General features: G+C 39.4%; 1 protein-coding gene across 1 annotated transcript in view; it reads right to left on the bottom strand.

Annotated features, from left to right (window-relative positions):
• Window positions 1-323: 323 nt before the first annotated feature.
• Window positions 324-15,975, bottom strand: part of GSPT1 (G1 to S phase transition 1) — a 34,820-nt gene continuing 19,168 nt past the window's right edge. The window contains exons 7-15 of the mRNA XM_045783841.2: window positions 15,458-15,638; window positions 14,689-14,843; window positions 14,376-14,516; window positions 12,873-12,966; window positions 11,960-12,040; window positions 8,106-8,279; window positions 7,065-7,154; window positions 6,725-6,893; window positions 324-4,761 (exon numbers count right to left, since the gene is read on the bottom strand). Of these exons, the coding sequence (XP_045639797.2) occupies window positions 4,709-4,761; window positions 6,725-6,893; window positions 7,065-7,154; window positions 8,106-8,279; window positions 11,960-12,040; window positions 12,873-12,966; window positions 14,376-14,516; window positions 14,689-14,843; window positions 15,458-15,638 (1,138 nt within the window). The 3' untranslated portion in view covers window positions 324-4,708. The remainder of the gene's footprint in view (window positions 4,762-6,724; window positions 6,894-7,064; window positions 7,155-8,105; window positions 8,280-11,959; window positions 12,041-12,872; window positions 12,967-14,375; window positions 14,517-14,688; window positions 14,844-15,457; window positions 15,639-15,975) is intronic.

Genomic DNA, 15,975 nt, shown 5'->3' with positions numbered 1-15,975 from the left:
CAGAGGATGGACCGATGCACCTGGGCCAGGAGACAAGAATACAGGCGACTGCAAACAAACAGACAAATCCTTCAAAAGGGAAGATGACAATTTTTATTGTTATTACAAAAGCAAATTCTTTTTACTTCAGTCATTTGAGTAATTGCAAGAGCGGCTAAGGGCTTCATCCTCACACAGGCACCAAGTCAGGCACAGTAGGTAGCTACAAATCGTAAGAAAAAGGTGTCTTTACCTTGGATTCCCACAGTTCCTACCTAGAGCATTCTGCCATGCTTTTGGAATTAGGTTAAAAAACCCCAGCAGAGCTACTCAGTTCCCTTGAATTCTCTTTTTTTTTTTTTTTTTTTAAAGAGCTAGGTATTGACCTACGCTGTTCTAGTAAAAACTAGTCACTAAGTCCTGGCCTGAGAGAGATCCACATTTCCTTTAGAACAGAACAAACTAGTTAAATGATGAGGTGAGTCAATTCACGAGAGCCCAGTGGGAGTCCTTAAAATACGCAGACCTTCCGGGCTCAGGCCTCAGTCACGGAAAGCCCATGGCTGATGACCTGGGGGGCGCGGAGCTCTGCTCCAGCGTGCTCTTCCTGGCAGCAGGAGAGGAGGTAGCGGGGACTTGGGCTGACATCTGGAGCGCTAAGCTAATGTGCCTGGCAGAGGGGAGCCTCAGGAAGCACAAAGTCATTCTGCCCTTGCTGTCCACAAACCTGAGGTTTCTGTGTTACGTTTGAAAGGGCACAGTGGCATGTGTGGCGAGGCAGAAAGGACAGTTCCCATGCCGGGGCTTGCTTGAGAAATCCTAATTTTCTGCCTAATCAGACATGGTGCCAATCTGCTCTTCCCTTATTATGTTAGAGAACGTCAAGGTCCTGATCTCCACTCACACCTCCGGGCCCTTACAACATTCCCTAGGAAACAACTCGGCTAGCATAGGACTGTTTCAAGGAACCATAGGATTAGAGGTATGTGAAAAGTGTCTTTATTGAAGGGAAGACTCAGTATGTTCCAAGATACTGAAAATCAAGAACATCCTAGAACCAAAACCATCACAAGTTGAACCAATCTAGCAGCAAATTGGTTCAAATGGGATCCACTGAACTATCACAGGAAAATAAAAACAGTCCCTATTCCACTTACTAGGAAATCTAATATAACGAAGTGACTGCTAAATTTAAACCTAGCAATAAGTTTTTTGAGTTGTGCACGTGTAATTATATTTATTTATTTAACAAGCTGCTGCCATGGCAAGATCTCTAAAGAAACAAAGCACTGAATATATCAGATGGCATCTTGCTAGAATCACTGAAAAATGAGCGGGAGGAAATAGAAGCCACGTTATCTGGAGACAGAAAATCGTCCCCTAAATCCTGCTGACGGTGGTCTACCTCTCACGTGTCTGTGGGAGGACTCATGGCACAGTTTACTCTGATGAGTTAGGCCAACACTGTCCAGAACACTGAATCATTCTACAGGTCGCTGGAGTGCCGGAACCGGAACTGTGACAACAAGTTTTAAAGGTTCAGAGTTGCCTGATGTGGAGATTTGCCCCTCGACTACCTGAAATTCGTCCCCAGAGCTATGAAGCTCCCATTCATGTGGTGGCGGTCTGTGAGGAAGTCCGTGCCATCGAGGAGAGGAGCTCAAGTGTCGCCCCATGGGACAGTCGTCACAGACCGCGGGGTAGTGACACTTGTGACTAGTCTTCCTGAAGATGCCAGGGAGTTTAGCTGATTTTTCTCAAGAGTTCATCATGGAAGCAGTTTTTGAACATAGGTTCGCCTTTTTCTTGGGCTGCAAAACTGCATCTGATTGAAAGCATGACCCAAAATATCTGCAGCACTTGAGCTGAGAGGGTGCCGGGGCCCATCCAAGGGCACCTTCCAAGTCCATCCCACACCGAAAACGCAGTTCTCGTCGCTTAGGGAACTGGCAGACAAGTGCGAGTTACCTCTTGTTACAGTGAACCACCTGTACTTTGACAATTTACAAAGTTTTTACATTCAATTATCACGTATTTCAAGACTTTCAGTTCAAAACAAACAAACATACATGGGCTTAAGTATTCAAGAACACTACTATTTGTCACTTAATTTCATGGCAATACATACTCAGTCTGACTCTTGTGGTTTGATTTTACATTGATTTTCACTGGATAAGTCCTTTTTGCAAATTAAAAACAAGAAATAGAAGCTATATTTCCCCTCCCCAACAGTAAGGTTTAAAGTGGCAATTACTTCGGATGTTCATTTCAACAACACCTTCTTCTCTTCAATTCATTAATTTAAAATACCATAAATAATCTAGCATGAAAGTTGTATACAGAACATTAATGTAAAAAGATGCAAAGAAAGTTGTGATTCTAATATCTCTATGCTAAAGCTGGAAGAAAAAATGCTTGGGTCCATATTATCCTCATCTGCAGCCAACTACCCCACTACGTTCGCATCGTCAGCCACACCCACACGCTCACGGGGCACAGAACGACAGCTCAGGACCCCGTAGGGCCCTGTGGAGCCCAGCATCACACGCTGCCAGTTCACGCCAGACATTGTTTCCTCAGCCGAATCACTAGCCAGCGTGACTAGGAGTTTAAAATGCATCGACTCTGAATACTTCTCAAAGAACTTCCAAGTCCATATTTAACAGTGCGGTTTCTTTTAAATGATTAGATCATCATTTGCACAGATTGTAAAAGAATCCACTGAAATCTCTATTTCACAATGACATCTCTATTCATTAGCTCTTCTATGTTGGAGGTGGGCCCTTCACAGTTGGTATCCATGTCGTTTTGCTGAAGAGTCTTGGCAACATGCACATAGTATTTTAAAAATCTAAATGTTTTAATAGCAAACAGAACTGGTTTTTAAAAATATGCTCAATTGAAAAATGGAAATCTATTTCTGGAAATAATTTCAACAACTCTTGAGCTTTTAAAGATTCATTAAAATCCAAGCAATTGCTATTTTGTTCCTATTAAGTTGGAAGTACAAAAAGAGTCCTATGTACTGATTAAAGCTCCCGTATTTCCCAGAAAAATAAAAGCCCAGAGATTTGCTGACATAATAAAATTTAGCTAAATTTCATGCAATTTAATAGCCATGAGTATAGTTATAGGAAGCTGTAGGACAACCACTTTGCTCTGTCCATAAGATATAGCCTCATTCATGAAATGAATGATAACCCAGTTAAGAGAACAGGATTAGATTAAGTTTTATGACTGGAAATACAGTCTGACTAGGCTTTTCTTTTCTGAGGGAAGGGACGTGTCATTAAATATACAATTACAAACTATCTTATTTAGAGATAACCACAATCTAAAAGAGGCCGAGTCTTTGATCCATGGCAACAACCCTCAAAATCAAGGGTGGCTTCCAATCAACCCAGAAAGTGGCTCTTCCATTTCCCATTTATTCTCATTAAAAATTTTTAAATTCATGACAGTTACAGTAGAAAGTTGCTGGCCTTCAATCTAAAAACCACCACAATGCTCCACTGTGGATCATCCAGATAACAGCTTAGCAAATTTCAGCTTTGTATTTAAGAAAACCATGTCAAATAACCGAGAAAAACTTCGATATGTGCTTGATTCTACTCATCACTTTTCACTTCAGTCTGTGCACATTTGGATGGTTCTAAATACGTGTTCCTTTCGTGGCTGGGTGAGATTTAGCTTTAAACCAGCATGGATCATCCCACCTTTAAAATTACTGATACAAACAGTAAACGGAGTAATTTGTAGAACTGGCACTGGCAACGGGTACAGTTTTCATACTAGGTGCATGCAGCTCTTATCAACACTAAAGGAGGCATTTTTGCCAGGTCTCAACATGCTTTCTTTATTGCAAATCCCACTAATTTAACAAGTTAATGGAATTTTCTGTAGGGGTACAATTTCATTACGCTTTACTTATAAAAACTACAGCACGCTGCTCTTTTACTTTAAAACAACTTACTGTGTTTAAGAAATCACGTTGACTATAAATTGGCAGAAAACAGCCGGCAGACCTACAGGTAGAGCAGGTCCCAGCCCCAGAAAGGTATTTAATTGGACGAATGCAGTAACCATCAAAGGAAGGGGTCAAACTAATGCTTTCCTTCAATACAAACTTGCACATCGTTTGGAAATGCCTCATTTAAAGTAGTGGGTAGGGAAAAAGTTTAGAAAAGTCCAAGTCATAAAATGTACTCAATTACTTCGTAAGTTAAAAAGCTAATGCAACAATGTTACATCCAGATAAAAAACGTTATTCAAAAGCAATTCAAATACCGAAAAGGATTTCAAATCGAATATTTTATTAACATGGTAGTTGTCTGTAACATGTGCACACACTCGCACACTCAGAATCATCTGCCTGGGGAAAAAAAGACTAAGTATGCCTAAGGGGAAAATGAAAAATAAAAAATTCCTGTAAGTTTTCATTATTGTAAGCAATTATGTCCACATCACTTACAAAGCTATTGCCAAATCTGTCCAAGGAAGCAGAGTTTGGGAGGGGAAGGAAAAAAATCTGGGGGAAAATTCAACAGTGGCATAGCAGAGCTCTCAATATGAGAAAGCTGACATAATGTGGACTTTTGCTGTGGACTTTTGTCTCTGCAAAATATGGGGAGAAGTTTGTCAATGGGCAGAAAATAAGAGAAGGCGGTGTGAAGTAGGCTTTTGCAGTCAATTTTCCTCACAGTATTGTGCAGGGTCATCAAGAAAATGCTTAGTCTTTCTCTGGAACCAGTTTCAGAACTTTTCCAATTGCAATGGTTTTACCTAGAAATGAAATTAAAGAAACAAAAAACAAAAAAACAGAAACAAAAACCCTTTTTCAGTAGTTAACAGCAAAGCTACGTGAGGTATTCAAGCGTATTATTTTAAATCATAAAATTATTTTTCACAATGTAAATTACTTTAATTAACTGGCTTTACCACCAAAGGCGTGATTTCTGATTAGGCAGTCTTAGTAAGTGGGTCTGTAGAGGGTGGGCGGAGTTGAAAAGAAACTTACCATTTCCTGTATCATAAACCTAAGCCTGGACAAGTACAACGTGGAATACCCATACCACGGAATACTATTTTGCAATAAAAAGGAACGAGGAACATGGAATACATGTCACAACATGGTTGATCCTCAAAAACACGCCAAGTGAAATAAACTAGACACTAAAGACCACAAATCGTATGATTCTATTTATATGGCATGTCCCAAAAAGGCAAACAGAGAAAGATCTGTGGCTGGCTAGGGAGAGGAACACCAAGTGACTGTAAACAGGTATAAGGGTTTTTTTAGATGTTCCAAACGTTCTAAAATTAGACTGTGGTGATGGCTGTACAACCCTGTAAACAGACTAAAATTCATTAAACTGTACACTTAAGTCAATTTCAAGATATATAAATGAACTCAATGAAGCTGTGAAGAGGGTTTCTCAGTCCTCTTATAAGGGGTACAAATCCCACTAGGTCACGTGAAAAAACCTAAAAGCCAAGCTACTCTTTAGGAAAAAAACAACTCTGCAGCTAAACATTCTTGCTACATTAATTTCTTCTGTCCACCCGATTTTGTCCATTTCTAACTGGTAACTAAGATTCTCATCTTGTTATGTTAATAGGACAAACCCAAGCAACCAGGTTCACTATTACCAAGAGGAATTTAAGATAAGGACTTCAAAATACAGTGACCACTGTCCCTATACAGATTCCTCTGAAGTAAGATTCCGGAGCTGTAATCATCATCACACCCCCAGTGCCTGTCACAGCTCCTGACGTGCAGAAGACACACAGGGAGTTTTCTGTCCAACAGAACTGGAACGAACATGCGAGCTGCTGACTCTACATTTCAACTGAAGCACAATGTTTTATGTAAAGTTTTCCACACTCTTAAAATAGTCATCTGAGTTAGAAATACTAATGATCCACGGAGAAACATTTAATAAGAGTCACTTTGTTTTGATGCTACCAAAGAGTTTCATGGCCATGAGATTCACTCGGAACTAGGCAGAAATGGACATCCACACACACACAAAATGACATTAAACCTCTGTTAAGAATCAGGTGCTGAAACACCATCAAGGTATGTGTCCCCTTCATCCCCCCAATATCTGTGTGGTGAGTGTTTTTTCGTATTTGATTTTGAAGTGTCTCCTGGGGCACCTGGGTGGCTCAGATGGTTAAGCATCTGCCTTCGGCTCAGGTCATGATCTCCAGGTCTTGAGATCGAGCCCCACATCGGGCTCCCGGCTCAGCAGGGAGTCTGCTTCTCCCTCTCCCTCTGCCTCTCCCCTTGCTTGTGTTTTCTCTGGCTCTCTCTCTCTCTCTCTCAAATGAATAAATAAAATCTTAAAAAATAAAGTCTCCTAACCACAGAAACTACAAGGTTTCTACTTCAGAGGCTTGTATGGCAAAAACCTACCTGATAGGGTTAAGCCCTTCAAGACGGGCTCTCATCACACATATTACAGAGAATTTCATCGCAGCAATGCCTCATTTAGTAAATAAATTAACTCTCAAAGCCCACTACTTGCAAAATATCAAAATTAAGATTCTTAATCTACAGCATACTGCTACAATGCATGGTCGGCTCTGCCTGTTCAATTCACTCAACTCATGAACATTTATTACAGGAACACATGACAGAACACGCACCCAAGTTGTCTATGAACTTGTGAGGCACGCCGTATGCGGACGCACCAAGGTCCACATCTCAGAGACACTAGTAGGCATCAGTGCAAAGGCTTACCCTCATCTCTTAAGGTAAAGCGCCCCATCTGAGGGAAGTCTTTAAAGGTCTCAAGGCAGATGGTTCCCGCTGTCCTTAAGCGAGCGATGCATACTTGATCTTGTTTCACAAAACGGGGTCGAGTCTTACTCTTTTCTCCTGATTTTTTGTCTACCAAGCAGATTAAGGCCTATCCAAGAGAAAAGGATGAGATCAGAACGCTGAATAAGAGAATCTTTAAGACAAGGGTGCAAACAAGAGTACATCCACTGCTGCCGATCAGAAATGATCAAGACCGTCTTCAAATACATACACAAACAAAAACCCCAATTAGCTTAATTATCAATTAATTAGGACTCACTGTTATTTCGACTTCCTCGATACAGGTATGAATATGCAGCACCGCATTATAACCTGGGCAGATGATGGATTTGTGCTCTATAATCACTATCTGTCAAAGAAAAAAATTCACATATTTATCCCTGGGGTACAAAAAGAAGTGCACGTTCTCCAGCGCAATATAGTACCACAACAGGGAACTCGCCGTCTCAAGATTCGTTTGGGTTAGAAGTGCTGGGTCAGGTCGCCTGGTATCCAAGCATGAACTCTGATATCCTCACCCCACTGATCTTGGCCAGACCCAAACAGTAGAAACATGGCAGGCCAACTAATTCTTCTCTGAGAAGCCTTTCCTCCCTCCTCCCCAAGGATTTTCAGTAATCACCGCCACTACAGCTACTTTTGTTTTGTCTTGTTCCAGATGTGAACTTCTCATAATTTTATCCAATTCTCAATATCGAAGGTCCAGGAAAAGTAAACAACCTTGTCTCCAGCATCTAAATCTAATCTATCATCATAGCTTGTAACAGAACTCAAAATTCTGTGAGCTACACTGGCATTCTTCTGCGGAAGTCAGGTTGCTAATAACAGAGAAACTGTGTTTTCCTGTCTGTGAAGTTACTTACTCTGAGTGAGCAGACACACCCTAATTTCCAAGGCAACTCTGCTCTATTTACGAGGAAAGACACTTTGAGCAAAATAGAAGTAATAATATCTACTATTAATAGGAGATCAAAAATAAAAAGGAACTTGGGGTGCTTAGCTGGCTCAGTCAGTAGAGCATGGGACTCAATTTCAGGGTCATGAGTTCAAGCCCTATGTTGGGCGTGGAGCCCACTTCAAAAATAAGTAAATAGATAAATAAAAATGAACTTACCAAGAATACCACCTCTAAAAGACCTCATGTGTGTGGGATACACATCATGGTTGTTGTGATATGTATGATTTATTCTATTTCAATACACACAATGGCATGTCACCAATAATCAGGACAAAAGCCATTTAAATCCTAATTTCATTTAGACAGCGAAGATCACTAAGACAATTACAATAACAAGTTTACCTGGGCATCAAACGTGCGTCCAGAATGACAAAGATTATTAGGGTCACAAAGTATGAATCCTGGAAGAATCTCCTCTTCTTCAATTCCTTTCAGTCTGATTTTGAGGTTTTCACCTGGGGCTACAGAATCAGTTTCTACATCATCGGAAAGGATTCCAAGAACTTCCACATTGTGCTTAAGAAAAAAAAAAGCAGCAAACAATCAAACCCAAGACTGGGGGTTTTCTGACACATTCACTGCATAACAGTACATAAAATGATCTTGGCCGTTCACTTATAGACTTGAAAGTCACATTTTTCTGAGGTTGTGTATTAGTCAAACACTTATCTGAATATAAAACTTTATTACATTTGTATGACATGAATTTAATGAAAATCATATCCTAGAAGTATAAGCTGCCAATTAAAATATTAATTCACCAGCTTTTTATGATCACATCCCAATAATTTCCAACCTGAACACAGTATAAACAAGCATTTGCCTTTTTTACCTTTTTAAAATTAAAACATTAAATTTAACATCTGGATTTTAATTTTGTGACTGTTGTATTATTATGATTAAATTCTAGGACTTAACAGACACAGTTTCTACTACCTATCAACCCAAATGTCTGAAGAGTGCGCTTCTCAAAAGATATTTGAACAATTAAGCTGGAAAGAATACTGACTATTTAATGGGTACAGGGTTTCCTTTTGGGGTGATGAAAATATTCTAGAACTTGATAGTGGTGATGGCTGTGAAGGTACAAAATGTCACTAACAGTACAATTTACATTATTTTACCAGTTACTTAAAAAAGAGCATAGAGATGGGAGAAAATGCTGAAAGCAATACCCACAAGCAGCCCCTTATTTTACTTGCCTTCTGCCCTTGGAAATTCGTACTTTTGAAACACATACCACAAACCAAACAAAGTAACAGACCTCAAGACAAAATAAACTATCTCTTGCTGGTAGATAAATGGTGGAGAATCCAGAATCTGTTATGTTCCATGCCAGATCTCTATCTACAGACTGTCTAGTTAAACTCTGGTAATCTCTCCCCTCGCCACTAATAATGGTCTCCTTTCCCAAAAGGCAGCTTATACCTTCTTATTGATACCTGTTGAAATTCATTCCAAGAAGTGAAAGAGAGCTGTATTTGTTAGCCAAATTCTTTCTAGTACAGGAGAAAAGGGCAGAAACCAGCAGTCCCAACACAGACAAACTAAGCAAGTACTGTAAACTACCTTTTGCCCAAATGATCCAGCATAACAATCCCTCTTCTCGAAATGTGCTCTTCTATGGCTAAATACAAAGGAGCTAGTGCAATCTTTAAATTAATCCAGAACTTCAAAAATTAAGACTGAGACCAACAAATTCTCTTGGTTTATGAAACATAAGGATATTGCCTGCTCTAAGTAACTCAAAGAAGTGGAATCATAGGGACGCCTGGGTGGTGCTGTCAGTTAAGAGACCAACTCTTGGTTCTGGCTCAGGTCAGGATCTCAGGGTCGTGAGATCAAGCCCTGCATTGGGCTCCATACTCAGCACAGAGTCTGCTTAAGACTCTCTTCTCCGTCTTCCTCTGCCCACCCCCAAAATAAATAAATAAATATTTAAAAAAAAAAGTGGACTCATACATTTTTCATCTTTTTGTGACTGGCTTATTAATTCACTTAGCAGAATGCCCTTGAGGGTCATCATGTTGTAGAATGTGTCAGGATTTCCTTCCTTTTTAGGCTGAATAATATTCCATTTTATGGATACATCACATTCTGTTTATCTACTCATCCATCAATGGACACGACAGGCTGCTTCCCCATTAAAGCTTTTGTGAATAATGCTGCTATGAACATCAGTTCTTCGAGGCTGGCTTTCCATTCTTTTGGGCACATATCCCGAAGTGGAATTGCTGGATCATATAATTATTCTATTTTTAAATTTTTTTGAGGAAACATCATTATGTTTTCCATAGTGGCTGTGAAGTTTTACATTCTCACCCACAGTATACAAGGGCTCCAATTTCTCCACATCCTCGCCAACATGTTATTTTGTTTTTTTGATGGGTATGAGGTGTTCTCTGATTGCGGCTTTGATTTGCATTCCCCTAATGATTAGAGACGAGATCTTCTCTGCTTGCTGGCCGTCTGCACATCTTCTTTGGAGAAAGGTTTCAGTCCCTTGCTTGTTTTTTAGTCAGGTTGTTCTAGTTCGTTGTTGTTGAGTTGCAGTTCTTGATATATTCTGGATTTAGCCCCAAATCAGATTTACGATATCCAATTACTTTCTCCCATTTCATAAGATTACCTACCCATTAATATTTTAACGTAAGATAGTCTGGCATCTGTGTCTTTTGAAATATTTAACTCCGTTCCACTGAGACTCAGCAGAACTAACAGGAACGGAGTCTTCAAAGCTTGCCTACCAGCTGCAGGCAAGGCTATGCTGACCGGCCCAGTCACCCATATCAAGTCCCAGCTCCCGCGGAGAAGCTGTAACTAGTCTAGCCTGGCACCCAGGCCACCTGCTCATAGTAAATTGTACTTTTCTTTCTATTATGGTAGAACAGTCACAAAATTTACCTTTTATAACCATTTTACGTTGTACAACTCAGTGACATTTAGTTGGCATTCACGACACTGTACAACCAACACCAGCACCTAGTTCCAAAACATCCTCAGCACCCCAAAAGGAAACACTGTGCCCTTCATTCAAGTGACTCCCCATTCTTCGACCCCCTGACCTTTTGCAACCACCAATCTGCCCTCTATCACCACGACCAAACTACTTCTGTAACTGCCCTGAGCTAGGATTCACGATGAGCAGACTTGGTGCTGAGCGCAGAGCCCAATGCGGGGCTGGATCCCATCACCCCAAGATCGTGACCCAAGCCAAAACGAGAAGTCAGATGCTCAACCGACTGAGCCACCCAGATGCCCCACTCATCCGGAGATTCTGATGCCTGAGGCCTACTTTCCTACATAAACATCTCTGAAGCTGTGAGAGAAGGCCTGTCTGGAAAACAGGTAACAGTTTCTCAGGTAACAGGTCTGTAATTATCAGCAACTGAGCGGCCAGAAATAACACAAAGGCAGAGTTCATGGAGACTTTACGTGTTTAATGAAACCCTCTCCGATAATAAACAAATTACAAAAAGGCAGGAAGAAAGAATTAAGAAAAGACCCATTTATGATAAAGGCACATTTTCTTTTCTCAAAACAGATTAGGAGTACAGACTGGGCACATTTTATAGTATCCAATATAACAATACAAGATAAAGAGAAGAAAGCAGGGATGCCTGGGTGGCTCAGTTGGTTGAGCGTCTGACTTTGGCTCAAGTCATGTTCTCGGGGTCCTGGGATTGAGCCCCATGTTAGGCTCCCCGCTCAGTAGGGAGTCCACTTGTCTCTCTTGCTCTGCCCCTCCTGCACTTGTGTTTTCTTTCTCTCTCTCTCAAAATAAATAAAATCTTTTAAAAAAATTAAAAATTTTTTAAAAATAAAAAAAAAAAGAAATGAAAAAGAAAGCAAATTATGTCATGATTAAACCTGAGTTTTCATCCTGCATTCACTTGCTAATCCAATGTGTTAACAGAAACAAGTCGCTTAACCACTCCAGACCTCTACTTGCTTCTGGTGAAAGAATGGAGGTAAAGCTCTCCTGAGGCTCCATCTTTTAGCTCTTCCCCATTTTGTCACTGGATAACTATAACACCTTATATTCTGTACTAAATTTTGTACTTGACATTAATAAAACATAATCCTGGATGTTAAGTTTCTTTTAATGGAAATCCCTTCATTTTTGAAAAGTTCTAACTCTTTGCTAATATTTTTAAGAGAAAATTTAAATGAGAAAGAGCATTACTAATTCTTACCTTGTTTGGCATCATCACAAGCTGCTGGCCTTTACAAATAGATCCTGATTCCAGCTTTCCCAGGACCACAGTGCCCATATCCTGTTTAAATTTGAAATAAAAAAACCCAAGTTGTAGACTTTTATTACTATTCTACAGCAGTTCAACAACCCAAAGTGAAATCTGATGGGGCTTACTCAGAAAATCTTTAGCTCAAGTGGCAGAATGATCAGGATTACTCTTAAAGGATAGGTAAGAAATATATTATCTGTCATCAGCATATGTGCAATTATAATATGAGTAAGTATGCCTAAGATCTTAAAAAAAAAAAAGTACCAGAAACAGCACAAAATTTTACATATGAAGATTTCAATTATTTGTTTAAATTCCAGTTCCTTCAAAGCTGAGACTGCTTCCTCATGTATAAAATTTGAAAAATACTTGTTTAAGAAATTTAGCAAGGAGCTAATGAAAGAATTAATTATCTGAGGAGGTCAAAACGTTACATACTGATAAAACTTCTTAAAAAATCAAGTTGAAAATCCAGTTAAAAATAATGAAGTCTATTATTTTAAAGACTAACATCCAAAGCTGGCGAGGCTATGGTGAAACCAGCACTCATATACTGCTGGCGGTATTTTGGAAGACTGTGGGTCAATATCCACCAATTTCAATGTGCAAATCCTTTGAGTCCAGCAGTTTTACTTGTCTGACTTTCTCTCTAAAAATGATCACTGACTCACTGGGAAAACAGCCTGAATAAAGGAGGCTGGCTGATTAAATTATGATCCATCTGTAACACTAAATAACAAACGGCCATTAAGAAAGAGACATCTATGCTATGTTGTTAATTATTAGGATTGTTTCATAACTTAAAACACAAAACAATGATCTTCCCTCCCATAAATCTCAATCTCTTAAATATTCTGGGTACCTTGTACTTATCCACAATTGGCAGCCTGATTGGTCCATCAACTGATCTATTGAAGTTTGGCAAATTATCCAGATAGGGAATAAACGGTAATCCACTGAGAACATAACAATATCCATTAAAGAGAATCAATAAAAATATCAAAATTTTAAGACCATAACTTTATATGAAAAACACAGTTATAATACTTTCATTCTACCCACATACTCTTCTTATTCAACCAATTAATTATCTGGTTCATCCCCTTCATTCCACAGAAAACTAAAAATACAACAAAACAGCCCTATAAATATAATGAAAAACCTTCCCCATAAACTTATTAAGATTTAGAAAAACATTTGATAGCAATGGCCTACATTTTGCAATAAAACGACTACATTCTTCTTTTTTCCTTTTTTAGAGTGAGCGAGCGGAGAGGGAAGGGCAGAGGGAGAGAGATTATCTCAAGCAGACCCCACGCTAAGCTCAGAGCCCTACGAGTCCAATGACCCTGAAATCATGACCCGAGCTGAAATCAAGAGTCGGGACGCTTAACTGAATGAGCCACCCCAGTGCCCCTAAAATGACTACATTCTGTTACTTAATTCTTATGGACTTTTGCAGTTCTCAAATCAGGATTCTATAAAATAATTTCCCCTTTAAAACTACAGTATATGATTGGGAGGCTTAGTATTGTCAAGATATCAACGCCCCCCAAATTCTTCCACAGATTCAGTACAATCCCCATTAAAATCCCAGCTGCCTTTTGGCACAAAATGACAATCTGATCCTAACGTTCATACAGAAATTCAAGGGATCCAGAAAAGCCAAAACAATCTTAGAAATAAAGAACAACAAAATTTAAAGACTCACACTTCCCAATTTGAAAACTTACAGTTATAGTCATTAAGATTTTACCTAACAAAAAAATAACTCAAAATGAAACACACGTCTAAATATAAGAGCTGGGGCGCCTGGGTGGCACAGCGGTTAAGCGTCTGCCTTCGGCTCAGGGCGTGATCCCGGCGTTCTGGGATCGAGCCCCACATCAGGCTCCTCTGCTGTGAGCCTGCTTCTTCCTCTCCCACTCCCCCTGCTTGTGTTCCCTCTCTCGCTGGCTGTCTCTATCTCTGTCAAATAAATAAATAAAATCTTAAAAAATAAATAAATAAATAAATAAATAAATAAATAAATAAATAAATAAAAGAGCTAAAACTGTAACAACCTTAGAAGAAAATAATATGGCTAAGTCTTCATGACTGAATTAGGCAATGTTTTCCTAGGTATGACACGAGAAGCACAACCAACAAAAGAAAAAAATAAACTGGACTTCATCAAAATTAAAACCTGCTGTGCCTTAAAGGATACCATCAAGAAAGTGACAAGGCAATAACAAAAAGACAACCCAATAAAAAAATGAGCAAAGGTCGTGGTATTTTTAAAGTCACAGTTACTCAACAGTCCCTGTTTTCTAAAATTACTTATAAAGACATAAAGTTTTTCTAAAAGGAAGAAAAAGTTACTTACGTGTACCAAGGACAGAAATCTGACTGCTCTTTAAGATTTGCTCCAGTCAGTCCTGAGCAGGGCATAAAGTGAATGTCCTTTTTGGGATTGAAGCCAACTTTTTTCAAAAATGGCACTAGTTTCTCTTTACATTCTTCATATCTACGGATATTTATAAATAACTCAATTATAATATAAAGCAAATGAACTCTAGTTTCATTATTAAACAAATTAAGGTTTTAGAAAAACCCGAGAGGGAAAAAAGCACAGGGTAGCAAAACACCCTTTATTCCGTTTACACGCCTGTGAAAACTAGCACGACAGCGAAGCTCACCTCTCATTGCTCCAATTCACCGTCGGATCATCCATCTTATTAATAAGCACAATCAAGTGCTTCACACCTGCCGTCTTTGCCAACATCGCATGTTCTCTCGTCTGTCCTCCTTTTTCAAATCCAGTTTCAAATTCTCCTTTCCTAGCAGAGATGACCTAGTCCAAGAAATCCAATAGTTTATTCTTACACACTCAGGGATACCCTTAAGCAGTGAAACAGCTTTCCTTTCAGTTTTATCAGAAGCTTTTTACAAGAAAATAAAAGTAAATGAGTTATAACCTATAAGCTTTTGAATGTCACAATGTCTAAATGGCTAAAGATTTTGGTAAATGTTTCTTCTGATCCCCCAATTTTCCAAAATCTAGTATGCCTTTATATTTTGCAATTCAAACATGTATGTGATTTAGGGCTGGTATGGTGACGAAACAAAAACAACCCCGCAAAATGACTGAACAGATCATTTCTTACTCAGCTTTGTACCCACAGCACACATGGTATGTACAAAGTGGACAAGCTTGGCATTTAGTGGACACTAAGCTCTGACATAGTCATAGGTAATAGCAACGGTAGAGAAAAGATGAAACATGTTTTCGTAAGTGAATCCAATTATAAAGATTTCTTGAGCAGATGAGACAAAAGTGACATCTGTGACTGTGTATTATAGCTCACTGCAACCTCAATTTTAGCTTTTAGAGTATAAACTCAAATACTTAACACTGAAGTGGAGCTGCTAGCAAATACACAGGTGAATTGGAAAGTTCTTACTTACCAGTACAGCCAAATCAGCTTGAGAAGCACCACCTATCATATTTGGAACAAAACTCTTGTGGCCAGGGGCATCCAGAATTGTGAAATGCTTCTTTTCTGTTTCAAAATAGGCACGGCCCACTTCTACGGTTTTACCCTTGTCTCGTTCTTCCTGATTTGTATCTAAGGCCCAAGACAAATACCTGAAATAATTTTAAAATAAGGTTAATATTGCTAAGAACAAAAGTTTTTAAGATACTCTTCTACCATGAAGGTGTAATGACGATATCCAGCTTCATGTCCGGCATACATTTAAATCACGAACAGGGGGCGCCTGGGTTGCTCAGTTGGTTAAACGTCTGCCTTCAGCTCAGGTCATGATCCCAAGGTCCTGGGATCCTGTCCTGCATCCGGCTCCCTGCTCAGCATGGAGTCTGCTTCTCCCTCTCCCTCTGCTTGCACTCCCCCTGCATGTACTTGCGAGCACGCGCTCTCTGTCAAATAAATAAATAAAATCTTAAAAAAAAAAAAAAGTCGGAC

Source organism: Ursus americanus, chromosome 2, assembly GCF_024610735.1.
Source record: "Ursus americanus isolate L20-20 chromosome 2, mUrsAme1.1.p, whole genome shotgun sequence".
Classification (NCBI taxonomy): Eukaryota; Metazoa; Chordata; class Mammalia; order Carnivora; family Ursidae; genus Ursus; species Ursus americanus.
Note: the sequence above shows the minus strand (reverse complement) of the source record. Positions and strands in the feature narration are given on the sequence as shown.